General features: G+C 44.5%; 1 protein-coding gene across 1 annotated transcript; it reads left to right on the plus strand.

Moving 5' to 3' along the window:
- The first annotated feature begins 7,436 nt into the window (after positions 1–7,436).
- LOC149320571 (uncharacterized) lies at positions 7,437–17,696 on the plus strand. Its single transcript, XM_089505322.1, has 4 exons — positions 7,437–7,546; positions 10,576–10,652; positions 12,288–12,408; positions 14,858–17,696. Exons 1-4 carry the CDS (start codon positions 7,471–7,473, stop codon positions 16,066–16,068), a joined length of 1,485 nt encoding a protein of 494 aa, XP_089361448.1. The 5' UTR covers positions 7,437–7,470; the 3' UTR covers positions 16,069–17,696.
- Positions 17,697–18,943: the final 1,247 nt, after the last annotated feature.

An 18,943-nucleotide genomic window follows, 5' to 3' on the forward strand; every position in this document is an offset into this window, starting at 1 on the left:
GGACACTTGAAAACGGAGGATAGGCACACAAAATGGAGACACTTTGGTTCAATAATGCTCACAGTATTATTTGATATACTTTTGAAGCTTGTCCTTTTGTTTACACTGTCTTTACAGTATGTTCCAAATAGAGTTAAAGCTTTCAGTGGAGGGACATCTGATCTATTTAATGTTACCTGAAAGGCAAGGGAAGCCAGTCTCTCAGCCACTCCAGGCAACGTACCTCATAATAAATCTTCATGTGTGGAACTCCAAGACTATCTCTGGTAATCTCATCCTGAAGTAACTTTAGTTTTATTTTTGGTTTGTGACCAGCCCAAACAAAGTCAACAATATCTTTTTGCCACAGACTGAATGGTTTTTCATTTGCTATAATTGGAAAAGAAAGAGCATTTCTGGTAAGACACATTTTAGTTGCTGCAGCTCTTCCTATTAAGGATAGTTTTAGGGTTTTCCATTTAATCAGATCAAGTTTGTTTTCTTGCTTGAGAATGGGAAATAAAGAATTTAATTGCAAGTTGAATGCATCCTTATTTAAAGATGAAAAACTGGTGAAAGAACTAAACTGGAATATTCAAACTTACTTTAAAGAAAATTTGAATAAAGAAACACAAATCCAGGTAGTATGGGATGCATTAAAAGCAGTGATAAGGGGTTGGCTGATCAAGAAAGCTTCAGAAGCAAAGAAACAAAGAGATGCAAAAATGAACAAGCTGAATAAAGAGTTAGAGTTAAAAGAAAAACCCAGAAAATAGGTATATCGAGGGGCACTTTTTTTCTGCCAAAATTATGGATTTTGGTATGACCTGTGGATAAGCTGAGGGTAAAATTAGGGGCATGGGACAAAGGAGGTAAAGGAGGAAGCAAAGGAAAAGAAAGCCCAAGACCTTACAAAATCCCAGCAGACCTAACTGTTTCCACTCACCCTAAAGGCCAGATGGATGAGAGAGCAGAGGAGGGTTAGTGCTTCCAGGTCAGGCTTCACACTTTTGCTTTTCAACAAAATAAGGTTCCTTTTTTAAAAAAGAGTTTAAGAATAGTCCTTACCTTGACCTGTGGATAAGTCGACTCAAGGGAGACAACAACAACAACCACAATATAAGAAAGCCAGTGTGGCGTGGTGGTTTGAGTGCTGGACTAGGGCATTGGGTTCAAATCCCCACTCAGCCACTTTGGAAAGTCACATTCTCTCAGCCTTCTAGGATGTCATTGGTGATCCCTCCCATTGTATTAATAGAAATACAATGAATACCAACAATGAAGCCTGAAACTTTTAAAAACATTCTAGCTGTTTTCAATGTATTTTTGGGATCTGAATTCAAAAAAGCACAATACAAATACACAACACATATCCAGTTCTCTTTCAAATGTCTATACTAATTTCAATTTTAATTTCATTCCACAACATAAAAACGTCAAAGCAAGCTGGGGGGAACTGAATGTGATGGAGGAAATTATAGGTCGTTTTTGGATTTAAAATGCCAAATTCCTTTTAAAACAATCATATCTTTTAAGCAAGGTTTTTGTGACCCTCAGTTTTGCAGGCCTGTGAGAGGACAACTCAGTACCAAAGCCATTTCCCTCCCTCAACCCTCTCTTGGGTTCCTTCCCAAAACTCAGGGGAGGAGGCACCTGGCATCAGGGAAGGCGACAGCATCTGTGAGAATGGAAGAATCAACATGAGCTTTGTTCACTTTGGTGGCATCTGCACTGCAGAAATAATCCATTTTGACAGCATCTTAATTGCCATGGCTCTATCCTATGGAATCCTGGGACTTGTAGTTTATTGCGGCACCGAAGCACTCTGATTGAGAAGACTAAATAGTGCACGAAACTACAAATCCCAGAATTACATAGCATGGAGGCTTAGCAGTTTTGTGTCAAACTGCATTAATCCTGCCTTGCCAATGGAACCTAAGCTTCCCAGGGGCCTGTGTCTTGCTGCAAGGAAAATGTTTGCTGTTTCTTTGTGATGTTTTCCTTGAAGAGTGTGTTGCCTCCCCCTTTTCTCCTTTCTTCCAGATGAGAGCCAGTGACAAACCTCTGAGCAAATCTTGCCAAGAAAACCAAACAATAGGGTCTCCCCTTAGGGTCACCATAGGCACACAACAACAACATCCCCAGATTATGAAATCCCCATCATGCTGAAACATGATGGGAGGAAAGGCTTCTGTTTCTGTCCATAGGTCACCATGCAGGAGGAACAACAACTGGTCTCCTCTGAGCAAGGGCAGATCCAGATGGAGAAGGAGAGAGATGAGTCTGGAATAAACACACTCTCTCACAGGGAAGGCCAGAGGCCTGCTATAGAGAGAGGCCTGGCTTCAGAAGCAGCGGCCAGTTTTAAATCTGGCAACCTACCATCAGGCCATTTTTGGCCCAGAGATGACCTTGTTTAACAAATGGAAGTGACCAGTGTTTACTTCGTGTTATAAGTGTTAAATTGGATCAAACATTGATTAGTATGGAGACTAGTCAAGAAATCAGAAGATCAGGAATGGGAAAGAATACTCAATATACAAAAGCAGTCTTCAGAAACATGTCAGAGGAGAGAGTGAGCCTTCTCAGTCAGAGACCTCTGGTCCCCCCCAAACTACAGATCCCAGGATTCCATAGCAAAGGGCATAATAGGGGAAAGTGGAGCCAAGCTGTTTTATTCCTGCAGGGTCTGAGGAGCCCAATACAAGTCCCTTCGTGCCAAGGGAGAGGTGTTTCCATTGGCCGTGGGTGCTGCTGGCAGAGAGGGACTCTAAAGCCCATCTTCCTGGCGGCAGAGGCCCAGCTGACTGTAGAGGAGGAGGACACTAGGAGGGCCTCTATTCCAGGCTCCGAAGGGGGCCATGACGATATATAGTCCTTCCCAAAGGCTGGGACTCAGTTGTGTGTTTTGGACTCCAACTCCCAGAAGCCTCAGCCGTCTGTCTCAGCTAAAGGCCGGGGATTCTGGGAGCTGGAGTCCAAAGCCCCCGGGAGGCCATAGGGAGGCTTCCCTCCCTTCCTGCTCTCGCTGCTTGAAAGGCAGGAAGAGGCCCTTCGTCTCCTCCTCCTCCTCCTCCATCCTCATAATCCCAGCCCCAGCCCCTCAGCAGCCGCCGCCGGGAAGGAGGAGGAGAGGAGGGCCAGCCGGGCTCCCCTTCGGCCCCTGGAGCCCAGGCCCTGAGGAGGAGGAAGGAGGAGGAGGAGGAGAGGTCTGTCCAGGAAGATGGGGGTCTCTCGGGGGAGAAAGGGGAGAGGCCGGGAGAGTGGGGCAGGGAGGGCCGAGGGCTTCCCCGCTTTCCTCCCGCAAAGGCCCCAGAGACTAGTCCCCCCGAAAGCAGCGCTCTTGCTCTTCTTTGTTGTGCTTCATTCCTTCCAAGTCCATTTGTTCAGAGCCATCCGCTCCGAGGCCCTTTGGCTCCCTGCTCCGCGCTAGGGATCCTGGGAACTGGGCTTTTGGGAGACATTGCGCCTTCTCTGACTCTAGAGAGAGAGAGAGAGAGCTCTGGCGATGCCACCGAAAACTACAGTTCCCAGAGTTCCCCAGCCCTGAGCCAGGGCAGTCAGAGCGGGCTCAGAGCGCGTTGGCCCTGCTGCAGTCTGGTTTTGGGCCTCAGGTGCCTTTGACACCACTTTAACTGCTCTGGCTCCATCCTCTGGAATCCTGGGAATTGGAGTTTGTTGTGGCCCCAGAGCTCTCTGACAGAGAAAGCTCAGTGTCCCACAAAACTACAGTTCCCAGAGTTCCCCAGCCCTGAGCCAGGGCAGTCAAAGCAGACTCAGAGTGCATTGTTCCTGCAGTGTGTTTGGACCTTAAGTTTATGGAGGCTTTCCCCATTGTTTTTTATGCGCCTTCCAAGACATTTCTGACCCAATGGCGACCCTCTCTGGGCCACATTTGTTCAGATGTGGGCTGGCCTTGGTCTTCTTCTGAGGATGAGAGAGTGGGACTGACTGGCCCAAGGTCACTTGGACTTAGAGGAGAGCTGGATCCTGGTCCCCAATTTTTAAACCTTTACACCACCCTGGATTTCCTAATGGCTTGTTGTTGTTGTTGTTGTTGTTGTTGTTGTGTGCTTTCAAGTTGTTTCTCACTTATGGCAGTCCTTAGACAGGCCCATCCCAAAGTTTTCTTGGCAAGATGGTTCAGAAGTGCCTCCCTCTGAGGCTGAGAGAGTGTGCCTTGCCCAATGTCACCCAATGGGCCTCTGTGGCCAAGCAGGGATTCGAACCCTGGTCTCCAGGGTCACAGTCCAATGCTCAAACCAGTGTACCCCACTGGTGCTTTCATGAGGGATACTTCCCCACAAGAAAGTAACACAAAGCTGGAGCAGGGCAGCCTCCCTCTATTCCTTTTCCCTCTCCAGAAGATGCTTAGCATTTAAAGGCACCAGATGCCATCTGATCTGGAAAGGTAAGCAGGGTCAGGCCTGGTTTACACTTGGATGGAGCACTGCTTAGTAAACCCTGTTAAATTACATTGACTCTAAATTGGCAAGCAACTTGAAAGCATGGATGGGTGCACGCCGTTCTAAGTCCCGAGTATAATTTTCTCTACCTGAAAGTGACTGTTAATAAAATATCTTTGGCTTAAAATGCCAAACCTTGTATGACAAAAGGAAATTAAGAACTCCCAGGATGGGCAAGATGCTGGAGATATATTTGGACTACAACTCCAATCGTATCATCAGTATTTATGTTTATCCTGCCTTTTGCAGTGGCTTAGAATAATCAAAACAAATATAGCTTTAAAGTCAGTGCACAAAAGGATCTTGTAGTACCCTTGAGATTAACTGAAAGTTCATTCTGCATCTAAGGAAGGAGCAGGCTCTATAGAATCTTATGCCACCAGCTTCCTCCTTTCAGTCTGCATCTATGCTGCAGGAATAATCCAGATTGACATCACTTTCACTGCCATGGCTCACGGCTCACCCTCCAGGCTCCTTCGCTGCTCCTTAGGAGCCCTGATGGTGCCATGGTTGAATGCTGGTACTGCAGCCACTCACTCACAAACCACAAGGTTGTGATGGTTTTTTGTGGGTTTTTTGGGCTATGGCCATGCTCTAGAAGAGTTTGTTCCTGACATTTCGCCAGCATCTGTGGCTGGCATCTTCAGAGAATGCTGGCATCAAAGTATTATCTGAAGATGCCAGCCACAGATGCTGGCAAAACATCAGGAACAAACTCTTCTAGTATATGGCTACATAACCCGAAAAACACAAAAAAATATGGATGCCAGCCATGAAAGCCTTCAACTTCACACAAGGTTGTGAGTTCAATCCCAGCCAAGGGCTCAGGTTCGACTCAGCCTGGCATCCTTCTTAGGTGGCTAAAATGAGTACCCAACTTGCTGGAGGCAATTAGCTTACAGTTGTAAACCGCTTAGAGATTGCTTAGTGCATTATGAAGCGGTATATAAATGAAGATGCTATTGCTGTTCGCTGCCCAGCTTTCTCCCAGGAAAGTGCCAGGTGGTGGCAGAGGAGGAAGGACCAACACTCACCCCTCAAGTGGAAAGTTGGAAAATGAACCACTAGAAACCTATCTGCGGTCCAAAGAGGTCCAACCTGTTTTAATGTTGGGCCCTACTTACTGCCACGTTTTGCAGGTCTGATGTAGAGGAAGCTGTTGGCCAGCTCCCACTCTTCTCAGGGATGAAAATGAGAGCATCCCAAGGTGATGCAGGGTGTGTGGGCTACACCAGGTGACATCCTAAAGGCGGGGAGGTAATACCACTACTTCCGAAACATCTGTCTTTGGTCAGAAGCATGTTGTGGAGTATGCCTGCGTCCCTTTTAAATGCTGCAGAGCTGGTGTGAGTGGGGTGAGACTCAGTGGAAGGAGAAAAGAGAGGCTCCAGATTTTTTTTCTTTAATTAAGTAAAAATTTAAATTTTTAAAAAATATTTTAAAATTTGTTTTTAGACACCATGCAGCGTATCTCAGGAAAAAGAGGGCAACATCACCTCCTCTCCCTCTAGAAGTAAAGTGAAAATGTGAAAAGCAGGTGGGCAGGCAGATGGTCCTTCACTCCCTCCGTTGGCAGGCTGAGGCTCTAGGCAGAGAAGATGGGGACTGCCTGCAGATTGGGTCAGTTAGAAAAATCAGTAGTAGCAGAACATGTTATAAACCATCCTAGGCATAAAATGCTGTTTGAAAACACTGACATTCTGGACCATGCCAACAGCTATCAGGTCAGAATGCACAAGGAAACCATTGAAATCCACACAGTAGTTTCCATGGCTCGGTACAGAATCTAAACCTGGTCTCCAGAGTCTTAGTCCAACACTCAGATCACTATAACACAATGCCTCTATCCGTTTTGAGTTGTTGTTGTTGTCGCTGTGTGCCTTCAAATCATTTCTGACCTATACTCCCCTATGATGGGTTTTCTTGGCAAGATTGTCCAGAGGAGGTTTGCAATTGACTTCCCCTGAGGCTGACAGAGTGTGACTTGATCAGTTACCACTCCAGAGGTTCTCACATGCAGATATATAATGTAATAGATTGGCTGAAAGGGGGAAGATATGAGGCAGGGAGAGGAGAAGGCAAAGAGAGGGAAATATCTTAGGGCAGATCAAGGAAGGAGGAAAAGGTCTGGGTTTGAGGCCAAGAAGGAAAGGGAACCCTCTGACTCAAACCCAGTAGGGACAGTTTCCAGTCGCTCTTTGAGTTACAGCTGTTCTCTTCTGTACAGCAGAAAAAGCAATTCTTCACCTTAGGTTTAAAGCATTAAAAGTGTGTTCATAATGGATGCTTCACTGAACATCTTGGTTTCTCTGTAGGACTTGATATTTGGCACCAATTTGGCCAATCTTTTGCCTGAGGAGGGAGAAGACACTTCAGGCAGGGTCTGCCTAGGAACTCAACTCAAAATCTGGAAAAGGAAGACTTAGCTGGCCCCGAATCAGGAAAATCTGCTGTTCAGGTGCAGTGCAGAGGGAAATTCAGGGAAAGAGGAACCATGCAGGAGAATCAGGAGGAGAAGCTGCTCTGTCCAGAGGGTCAATGCCAGTCCTTCAGGCAGTTTCGCTATGAGGAGGCTGAGGGGCCCCGAGGGATTTGCAGCCGACTCTCCAGTCTTTGCCATCAGTGGCTGAAGCCAGAAAGTCACACCAAGAGTCAGATGCTGGACCTGGTGATCCTGGAGCAGTTCCTGACCGTCCTTCCCCCAGAGATGGCCAGCTGGGTCAAGGAATGTGGGGCAGAGACCAGTTCCCAGGCGGTGGCCCTGGCCGAAGGCTTCCTTCTGAGCCAGGCAGAGGAGCAAAAGCAGCAGGTGAGAGCCTTTCAGGCTGGGACTTTAAAAATTGTTTAAAATTGTTTATTTCAAAAATTAAATCCTTTCTAGTTCAATGACCAGTATTTTCTGGAAATCATCATTAAAAGGCAGATCCTCCTCCCTTCTAGCCCTCTTTCTTTTCTCATTCTTAATAATGTTTTGTCCCAGGACCTGTTTGAAGAAAAGGCCACTGAAATCTTAGAGGCAGAGACGATGGCCTTAGACTCCAGACAGAGAGCACACTCCATGCGGATCCTACAGAAGGGCTCAGGAAATGCCATCTCATTGGGTAAGCATGAGGGAGGGCATTCTTCACTTTGCTCTCCTCTCCTCAATGTACGTATAATAATCCTGCCCTGAGGGGAGATACTGATTGTTACCCAGAATGTTGGGGTGTTTGGAATACACAATTGTATTCAATGGGGGAATTAATTTGGTTGACAGGAAGTAGTAAGAGGGCTTCAGGTAACACTTTAAAAGCTGGGGTTTAACCTATGTATAATGGTTCCAGACCAAAGAATTCAAGACAGCAGATGCCGTATTAGTTTAGTTTTATTTATAACTGAAAAAGGAAATCAACTTTCTCTCAAAGACACTCACCTGCACATGTACAAGAAGTAATAATGTCAAGGTGATTGCTGATAGTGATTTCACAAGATTTAACAGAGGGTAATACTTCACCAGATTCAGGCATGGACCTCCGGTCCGGGGATACAGCAGATTAGTCTGGTTTAGCAGGCAGCCTGGAAGTGAGTGAGTCTGTGTTAGGAGGAGACTTGTCTGAGGCAGTTTCTCAGGAGTTTGAGTGGATTTTTCCAGGAGCAGTAATGGCCAGAGATGTATGGAAATGGGTGGGCAATCAGTGCAGATGCCTCACACCAAAAGGTGTCATGTCCTTAGGGAAGTGTTCTTTGATTCCCAACCTTTTGGCAAGTACCCAATGTATCGCCCATCATCACTCTCCTGTGTGAAGGGATTATGAAAATTCCAGCCATCTATGTGAGCTCTTCTTGTAGGATCTTCTTATTTAGGCAGTCTATTCTTGCATTGGGCTGACTTATTGGCTATGTGACCAAATATCCCTTGTAATATTAACTTGATATCAAAGGTTCATTAGGGATGAAGTAGGGCTATATTGTGGATTAACATAATCTTCTGCAAGTGTCTTGGTCCAACAATTAAGACATTTATTTTTTAAAGCCAGCACTGTGAAAGAGTCAGTCTCTTAGAGATTTCTACCCAATAGATATATATCTTGTCAGAAGATAGGTACAAAGGATTAGTGGAAGGGCTGAATTATGGAGTTGTATTCTGGGTCTCTACAGTTCCTACTACTATTCTGTCTGGCGAAGAGCCTGGAATCTGGAAGATACCATCCTCTTATTGTCAGAACCAGAAAAAACTTCACCATCCTGACCTTCTCATTTGAGCATAGAAGTGGCAGTGAGTTCCTAATGATTTTATGACTGTGTGCGAGTTCCATCTGAAAACCCCTTTAGTCGACAGACCTCCTTGATAGGAAAACCACCATGGTTTAGTGGTTTGTGCCACAACAACCTCCTTGATGTATCTGAAAGATGGGGGGAATCATGACTGACTGGCATCCTCTTGGTGACCTCTGTGCAGGGGACAGGAAACCCTGCTCCATCTCAAACCTCTTCTCACAGCTGTCAACCCTTTGAAGAGGCTTTGCTGGTGGAGGGAAGATGCAGTTCAGATACGGCTATTCCGGGCTCCTGAGGAAGAGAAAAGTAGGGAGGCACGCCATTTATGAGTGTACCCTCATTTCTCTACCACCAAAAGTGAGTGCCAACTGCTACTCCATGGCCTGAAGTTGAAGCACCTATAGCAGCATTTACATTTGAGGCTTGACATCCGATGATTGGCAGGGGATAGGGAAGGATGAAGAAGCATACTGTTGGAGCAGCACTCCAATGTAGAGCCTCAGCTACTGTGTTAGAATGGTGCTGTCCCTATCCAGAGAGCAGCAGTTGGGGAACCCCTCCTCATCCCTTTTGCTATTAAGCTGTGGGGAGGTTCGATCCTCTCCCTCCCACTATTTAACAGCTAGATCAGTGGTTCTCAGACAGTGGGGTGGGACTCCCAGGTGGGCATGAAAGAGTGATCTCTGTCACTGGAGACCCAGGGGGACTCTGTGGCTCAGAATACTTGGCCAGCTTTCTCTGTTTCACTAACTGGTGTTTCCTGCACATGAACAAATTGGCCACAGTGGTTTATACACTACTCACAATTAGATCACTGATAACCTTACAATTCGGTCACTAAAATGACACTTTGTGGGGCCTTGAAGACAACCCAGAAGCTGCAGCTAGTGCAAAATGCAGCAGTTATGGTATTACCCAAAACATTTATACACCTTATGCAACATTAAACAAATTGCATTAGATGCCAGTGCATTTCTGGTCTGAATTCAAGGACGGAGGGAAGTAGCAATAGTGCCACTGTGTTCAGCTTTGGTCAGACCTTACTTGGAATCCTGTGTCTAGTCCTGGACACAACAGTTCAAAAAGCATGTTGACAAGCTGGAACATGTCTAGAGAATGGCGATCCAGATTATCAAAAGTCTTGGGGGAAAGCCCTATGAGAAATGACTGAGGGAACTGGGTATGTTTAGTTTGAAGAAGACAGACAGCTAGGTTTAAATATCTGAAAAGATGTCATGTATACGATGGAGGTATGTTTTTTATTGTTGTTGTTGTTGTTGCTTCAGAGACTAGAACACAAACCAAAGGATGCAGGTGACAAGAAAAGAGATCCCACCCAAAAATTGGGAAAATCTTGCAATTGCCAATTGATAATGGAACAATTTGCCTCCAAGCACTGATGTTGGATTCATTTTGATGCTAATTCAAAATTTATATTTTTATTAAAAGCTTCAGTTACTAAGAATATGTATGTACAGTGTGCCCACATTATACGCGGATGTGCTATATGTGGCTTTCAGCATAGGCTGAAAGCCATGCTGGGACGCGCGGGGAGGACGGGTTGGCATGTCCCATAGGGACGAATGGCATGCGCTGCTGCACTGCCACATGTACAAGTCCCATTCATTTAAATGGGGCTTGATCATAGACGTTTTTTCTTTTACGCGGGGGAGTCCGAACGGATCCGCCGCATAAAAAAGGGTGCACTGCATGTATGTTATGTATGTATGTATTTCTCTCACCCTCATGGCTACTCAAAAAAGACATTCAAAACCTCTGGCTTTGGGTTTATTGGGCTGAGTTTGGAAAGACCCAAATCAGTAACTGAGGGAATGGGAAAGAAGGTTCATTTTTGCCTTTTGTGTCCCTCCAGGAGATGGAAGACTGCCAGGGCCAAATACCGCTGACTCAGGTTCTAATTCTGATGCTCTTAGAACAGCTCTGGATCAGGTATGGGCAGTGGTATTGCTAGGGTTGGCGGCACCAGGTGTAATTTGTAACTGGTAACTTGTGGTGCCACCTACCCATTGACCTCCTCCCACACCACACCATACAGAATCTTCAGTACTGTTTTTTGTACTAATGTTCCTCATAAATCAGAATTCCCATATGTCACTGAATGTTTTGGCAACAGTTGGGACAAAAACAACTAGTAAAATTAAAAGTACACCTCTAGATTACAATACTGTATAATATGTTCTGCCTAAATTTATTTACATACAGACAGTTTCATGTGGTTAAAATCAAAATTTGGCAAGAAGTGATTTAAAAAAATATTAAAAGAATTTAAAAAATAAGGCAGGGTTATGCTCCTCCCACTCACTCCAGACAGGCAGGAAGTAAAGAGAGAGACCGTCTGGTGACCTCACGCAGGTGGAGTTAACCCTAGAAGGCCAGTCGTACAACAGCTGAATGCTCCAGAAAAAACATAAACAATTTATTTGGCTATCAAACTATAGAGAATTGGACGGCGACAGAGACAGGCAGTGAGCAATCTAGCTTGCTCCCCATAGGGAAGAACTATGTGGATATGAACCATCCCTACGCCAGCACCCCTGAGGGTGGGCCAGGATGTGGGGCTCTTATCTACTGGAAATGGACATATCACAGGTAAGAGCCAATGTCCCTTTTCCCAGTAGATAAGACTCCCACATCCTGTAGTTTGGGATTTACCAAAGCCGATCTAAACAGGGTGGGCAGTGCTGGCCCTTCAGAGAAATAGGTTTGAGCACCTGCTGCAAGACCCTGCTGTCAACAGCAGCTTCAGCCAAGCCAAGTTGTTAAACTAATGATGTCTAACGAGTGTGTATGGTGGCTTGTAAGTGGCCACCCTGATGGTCTTGCTATAGGACCTATGATAGCTAGAAGTGCTCATGCACCTGCACTCTTTGGCATAGATGACTTGGTAGTCCTACCGGAAAGGGAACAGCAATTATTGTGTGTAGATAATTCAATAATTATAACAGAGACGTGTCTCATATATTAAACAATATACATCTGTATTAACAATACTGAATTGTCATACCAAACATTAGAACAATTGTATATCCATCTATGACATAGTACTGTGTCCTTGCAAAGGGGCAGAATCAAGAGAGGCCCCAACCAGGCAAATGGTTTAGAGAAAGTCTCAAATTACAGGATATGGGGGTCTTATCAACTGGGAAATTTATTTTTAAGTAAAAAGTAGTTAATGGCCTCTCCTTTCTCCCTCCACTGAGCTTTGCTCACACTATCTCTTCAGTGTTTTAAAATACCACAGCCCGTTTCTACCAAAAGGCAGATGTTGGAGGAGCAGTAGTGTCACGCCCCCCTTTAGGATGTCACCTGGTACAAATCCTCACTGCTTGCACCCTCTAGTGACACCTCTAGATAGGGGACAGCATCCTTGTATGGCTAAGAAGGGTTGTCCTGTCCCCTCTTCTTCTCTAAGGACCTGAAGCATTTTCTGTCTTTTTTCCTTCCATCAGACATGCCCAGAGTGGCATTTTTAACTAAACTAAACTGGGAAAACCCCAAATTACACAGTTTTATCTTCTGACTGGGTTAGTAATTTTGGCTCACAGATATAATTTCTTCTCCCAGGTGACTTTTGAGGAGGTGACTGTGTCTTTCAACGAGGAAGAGTGGGCCTTGCTGGATCTGGACCAAAGGGCTCTGCACAGGGAAGTCATGGAGGAGAATTTGGCAGTCATAGCTTCTCTGGGTGAGGCTCCCTCTTTCTTTTGGCTTATCCAATCCCTTTGCTGGTGCTCCTAAATTCCAGTAGTGTTTTCCTACCCTCATGTTGTATTTCTGCAAGCTAAGTGATAAAATTACCAGCTTGGTAGATGAAGAGAATGCTGTGAATATAGTATAACTTGATTTCAGTAAGGCCTTTGACAAGGTTCCCATGACATTCTTGCAAACTAGCTTGTAAAATGTGGACTAGACAAGGTAACTCTTACATGGATTTGTAACTGGTTGACCGGCCGAACCCAAAGGGTGCTCAACAATGGCTCCTTTTCATCCTGAAGAGAAGTGACCAGTGGGGTCTCACGGGACTCTGTCTTGGGGCCAGTGTTATTCAACATCTTTATCAATGACTTGGATGACAGAATTGGGGGCATACTTATCAAATTTGCAGATGACACCAAATTAGGAGGAATAGCTAATACTCCAGAGATCAGGATCAAAATTCAAAATGACCTGAATAGAATAGAAAGCTAGGCCAAACTAACAAAATGAAATTCAACACAGAGAAATGTAAGGTACTGCATTTAGGGCGGAAAAATGAAATGCACAGATATAGGATTGGGGACACCTGGCTGAATGAGACTACATGTAAAAGGGATGTAGGAGTCCAAGTAGACCACAAGTTGAACATGAATGTGATGCGGCAGCTAAAAAGGCCAATGCAGTTTTAGGCTGCGTCAATAAAAGTATAGTGTCTAGATCAAGGGAAGTCATAGTGCTACTATATTCTGCTTTGGTCAGGCCCCACCTGGAATATTGTGTCCAGTTCTGGGCACCACAATTCAAAAAGGACATTCAGAAACTGGAGTGTGTCCAAAGGAGGGCGACTAAAATGGTGAAGGGTCTGGAAACCATGCCCTATGAGGAACGACTTAGGGAGCTAGGGATGTTTAGCCTGGAGAAAAGAAGGTTAAGAGGTGATATAAAAGCCCTGTTTAAATATTTGAAGGGATGTCATATTGAGGAGGGAACAAGCTTGTTTTCTGCTGCTCCAGAGAACAGGACGTGGAACAATGGATGCAAGCTACAGGAAAAGAGATTCCACCTCAACATTAGCAGGAGCTTCCTGACAGAAAGGGCTGTTCGACAGTGGAACGCACTCCCTCAGAGGATGATGGAGTCTCCTTCCTTGGAGGTCTTTAAGCTGAGGCTGGATGGCCAACTGTCAGGGAAGCTTTGATTTGGATTTCCTGCATGGCAGGGGGTTGGACTGGATGGCCCTTGTCGACTCTTCCATCTCTACGATTCTATGATTCTAAGTCACTTTCTTCCAGGTGGGCTGCTTAGGGATGTGCCCCTGAGCATTGGCATCCCTACGGTTGGTGTCACACGGTGCAGTAACTCACAGTGTCACCTCTCCCATTGAGCTCCTCCCGCTTCACACTGTACAGAATCCTTAGCAATGCTTTTTTGCACTAATGTTACTCATAAATCGGAATTCACACATACCACTGAATGTAATGCTAATAGGTAAAGGTATTCTCCATTGACAAGGTTATCAAGTTGTATCCGACCAAAGGGGTGGTGCTCATCTTGGTTACTAAGACGAAGAGCCTGCGTTATCAGATACTACTCTGTGATTATGTGGCCAGCATGATTGCACTGAACACTATTTACTTTCCCACCGGAGTGGTACCTATTTATCTGTTTGCCAATTCTAATGCTAATAGTTGTGATAAACACAACTAGCAAAATTAAAATTAGACCTTCAAATTACAATATCATATGCACAACCTAATTGTATTTACATACGCATAGTGAAGATCTGGTTAAAATGTGATTGTTTAAAAAGAAAATCTAAAAAGATTTTTTTTTTAAAAATGTAAAATTTAAAATTTTGACGTTTCTAAGGCCTCTCCTTTCTCATCCCACTGAGCTCCACTCCCACCATCTTTTAAAGCATTTTAAAACGTTAGGAGATTAATTCCACAACCCATTTCTGCCAAAAAGTAGCAGTGTTTCTGTTTCAGGAGCAGTGGTGTTACCTGGTGCAGTCCGTATCCACCGTACTACCCTAGTGACGCCACTTCCCCTGGGGATAAACCAATCACTGGCTGGAGGACTGGGCCCCCAATTCTCAGTGGAGGAACTCATTGTTCACGTCCTGCCATAGGAGCGGTGTTGGGGCAGAGTCAGGGTGGCTGGCGTGCAGCTGCCATCCCCCCACTCTGTCCCCACACTGGCTCTTTATGCTGGTCTGTAGAGGCTCTTAATGAGATATTAAGATTGTCAAGTATAGCAACCAGCTTTTACCCAGAACTGTTGAGAGGTGCTGGGCGAAGCTGGTGATCTCTCAGGAGAGAAACTAGAGCCCCACCTGCCTCAAATTCCCTGCTCCAACTGGGGCACATTGATGTCAATAATGTGTCCAATTCCATTTTTCTCGTGGCCTTTGGTTAAATTGTTTTTCTCTTTGCCAGGCGGTGATGGACCAGACAGTGAGCAAGTAAGAAAACCGAAGATATCTTTGCTACAAAGAGTCCAGCATGAACAGAAGAAAGAGAGTGGAAGCAAAATAGACATTCAGGAGAAGATGGTGAATATAGCGTCTGCTTTTCAGACTGAAGATTTCTGTGCAATTTCCATCCAAGAAAAAAGACAAAAAGGAGAGGAAGAGAGTAAATGCATTTGTCTTGAATGTGAGAGGAACACCAGTTTTAAAGAAAGCTGTACTCTTCACAGGGTATTTCATGTAGAAGGAATTCACACACAAAAAAGAAAATATGAGTTCTGGGGCTATGAAAAGACTTTAAATTGGTGGTTACATCAAAGCCCCTACACAGAGGAGAAACCATTTTTTTGCTTAGATTCTGGAAAATGTTTAGGTGGGAAGATAAACCTATCAAGTCATAAAGTAGCTCATACAGGAGAAAAGCAAATTAAATGTGTGGGTTATGGAAAAAGTTTCAACATAAATTCAAATCTCACTCATCACCAAAGAATTCATAAAGAGGAGAAGCCATTTAAATGTTTGGAATGTGGAAAGGAATTCAGGTGGAAGAGAGATCTCATTCATCATCAGAGAATTCATACAGGAGAGAAGCCATTTGAATGCCTGGAATGTGGGGAAAAATTCAATCAGAAGACACATCTCACTCGTCATCAAAGGATTCATACAGGAGAGAAGCCATTTGAATGCTTAGTGTGTGGAAAAAAATTTAGTCAGAAGATGGAGCTCACTTGTCATCAAAGAGTTCATACAGGAGAAAAGCCATTTGCATGCTTAGACTGTGGAAATAAATTCAGTCAGAAGATAAATCTCACTCGTCATCAAAGAATGCATACAGGAGAGAAGCCATTTGCATGCTTAGACTGTGGAAAGAAATTCAGTCAGAAGATAGAACTCACTCGTCATCAAAGAATTCATACAGGAGAAAAGCCGTTTCAGTGCTTAGACTGTGGAAAGAAATTCAGTCAGAAGATAGATCTCACTCGTCATCAAAGAATTCATACAGGAGAAAAGCCGTTTGAATGCCTGGAATGTGAAAAGAAATTCAGACAGAAGATAAATCTCACTCTTCATCAAAGAATTCATACAGGAGAAAAGCCATTTGAATGCTTAGCATGTGGAAAGAAATTCAGTCAGAAGACACATCTCACTCTTCATCAAAGAACTCATACAGGAAAGTAGGCCTTTAAATGCCTGGAGTGTGGAAAGAGTTTCAGCCAGAAGACTGGTCTCTACATCAATACAGGGAGAGATGATGGCTACATCCACATTGCAGAATTAATGCAGTTTGATACTCTGTTAAGTGCTGTGGCTCTTTGCTCTGGAATTCTGTAAATTGCAGTTTATTGTGATCCTAGAGCTTTCTGACAGAGAAGGCTAAATGTCCCACCAAACTGCAATTCCTACAACTCCATAGCATTGAGCCATGACAGTTAAAGCTGTATCAAACTGGATTATTTCTGCAGTGCAAATGCATCTGATTTATGTTTAGAATGTGAAAAGAGGTTCAGTCAGAAGAGATGCTGTAATTCTCATAAATCAACTCAAGCATTGGAGAAACTAAATTCTTGCTCTGTGTAAAGGCTTTCAATAGAGAGGTAAACCTTTATCATCACAAAACTCACAAAGGGGGAATCCCTTTAAATGTTTAGAGACTGAAAAGAGATTTAGTCAGAAGGGACATCTCACTCGTCATCAGGCAACTCACATTGGGGAAAACATTTAAACATTCAGAGTGTGGAAACAGCTTCAGTTGGAAGATGAGGCTCACTCTCCATCAAGTAACCCAGACAGGAAGAAACCATAGATACGTTTAGAGTTTGGAAAAAGCTTTGATAAGAAGATAAACCTAACTCATCATCACGCAACTTATATGCGGGGAAAACCGTTCCATAGTTTGGAGTGTGAGCCTCACTCATCATCAAGTCAGTCACACAAAGGAGAAACTGTTCAAATGTTTGGAGCATGGAAAGAGTTTTTGTTGGAAGATGTGCCTCACCCATCACCAAACAATTCATACAGGAGAATCCCTGTGAGCATTAGGCAAGACAGAGGTAACCTGTTGATTAAGAGTCAGTTAGTAGTGAGCCAGCCTTTATGTTGGTGTGTTAAAGAACCTTTTTATTCAATAGACCCCCTCTGCTATTATTTTAAAATCCTCTGCCTAAATCTTGTTAATTTATGGTGTTTTGTTAATATATTGCTGATGTACAGGAACAAGGAACCCATAGGAAACACACACTGCCCCATAGGTATAGTTATCTTGGGGCTTTAAGACAGCAGATGGGGCTTCCTTTGATTTCTTTGAGAGGAGTTCACTCACTTCCTGCCCTGCCACCTGGTTGGGAAAACCCCTTCTCTGCTATTTAGGAAAATGAATCAGGAAAAAAGCTCTGGAATAGACAATAGAAAAGGAGAAGGTAAAGAATAAGAAATCCCAGATGGCTGCTGCCCAATGTGTCTCTGAGGAGAGCATGAAAGAAGAGACAGCCTCCAGTGAGAGTGAGGAGAATAAAAATAAAAGCTGTAGTAAGCAGGACACCGAAGTTGGGTGGCCATGAGGATGAAGTCAAATTTGCAGATGGCACCAAATTAGGAAAAGTAGCTAATTCTCTAGAGGAGAATATCAATTTTCAAAATGACCTTAATAGATTATATATAGGATGGGGGACACCTGGCTGAACGAGACTACGATGTTTATCACACTATGCTCTTAAAGAGCTACTATTCCAGTGTGACTCCTCTAGCAGCCTCCTGTTGCATGCTGGGATTGGCAGTTTTAAGGAGCTGAACTCTGCCTGAGAATTCTAAATACCCCTCCTTTCCCCGGTGTATCTGCACCCACCCCTTTCCTTGGTGTATCGGGGCCTCAGTGGCTAGACCGGCAGCCGCTGAGGCCCCGATCCGCCGCTTTCCAGGCTGCGGGGAAGCGGCAACGCTTCCCCGCAGCCTGGAAAGGGTTGTCCTTAGGGCTTCAAGCCCCAAGGACACCCCGCAGCGGTGGGGAGGAGGAGAAAGGGGCCGCTTGGCCCCTTTCTCCTTTGGTCCGCTGGGCGCAGCCATGTGAAGGCTGCACCCAGTGGACCAAACCAGGAAGGAGCTCCGAAACGTATAGAGGCGGCGCGATCGTGACGTCCTCATGGCGGCGGACGTGTGGAATGGCTGCCGCCATTTTGTGCGCACAGAGCGCGCACTAGGATTAAGGCGGTGCAGAAGCACCGCCCCTTTCTAACCCTAGTATGCGCTCTGCGCATACTTTCCTGCCCGTCTGTAACGGGCCCTGATAAGACTACATGTGAAAAGGATCTAGGAGTCTTAGTAGACCACAAGCTGAACATGAATCAGTGTGATGCAGCAGCCAAGAAATCCAAAGTGATTTTTGGTTGCATCAACAGGTATATAGTGTCTAAATCAATGGAAGTAGTAGTACTAGTGTATTCTACTTTGGCCAGGCCTTACCTGGAATACTGTGTCCAGTTCTGACCACTACTGTTCAGAAAGGATTTAAGTGGGCTTTTTAGTCATACACCCCACACCCCCGCAAACTGAATTGACTGCAGTTGGGGCAAGTGTGAACATCATGGAAATAAACCGGTTCCACACAAGTTTATTTCCATAGTGTGAATGAGGCCTATGAAAACAAAATTGTGTCATGGAATGTGAGAAGTTTTATGAAAAGGTGTTTAAAGATTGAAATTTACTATGTAAGATTAATTTATCTGAGAAATATTCATGGTACGATCATGGTGATATACAGTTCCCTTCTATGTCTGCCTAAATTTTTGTATGAGTTCTGCCAGTGAATAATAATTGTTAGCTCAATATGTTCATGCAATAAAACTTGTTCTCGTCTTACTTTTTCATGAATACAGAATATTACATTGCTCCATTGTGTTTTTGCCATCCCTGTGTTTTTGTCTCAAGGAAATATGGTCAACCTAGCGCTGGAGGACCTACAAACAACTGTTCTCTCTAGGAATGCCTAGGGCCTCCAGCTCAGCTCCTGGTGAAAGGTGGCCATAGAGCCATGCCAGAGAACTTGAAGATTGTTGGAGAG

This window comes from Sceloporus occidentalis, unplaced genomic scaffold, assembly GCF_023333645.1.
Source record: "Sceloporus occidentalis isolate IW3139 unplaced genomic scaffold, rSceOcc1.0.p SCAF_1, whole genome shotgun sequence".
Lineage (NCBI taxonomy): Eukaryota > Metazoa > Chordata > Lepidosauria > Squamata > Phrynosomatidae > Sceloporus > Sceloporus occidentalis.

Bases quoted from the DNA above. Each gene is read 5' to 3' on its own strand.
- LOC149320571 (XM_089505322.1), top strand. From the start codon at position 7,471: ATGGCCTTAGACTCCAGACAGAGAGCACACTCCATGCGGATCCTACAG. The intron at 7,547-10,575 runs GTAAGCATGAGG...GTGTCCCTCCAG, and splicing joins AGGAAATGCCATCTCATTGG to GAGATGGAAGACTGCCAGGG. The intron at 10,653-12,287 runs GTATGGGCAGTG...TTCTTCTCCCAG, and splicing joins TTAGAACAGCTCTGGATCAG to GTGACTTTTGAGGAGGTGAC.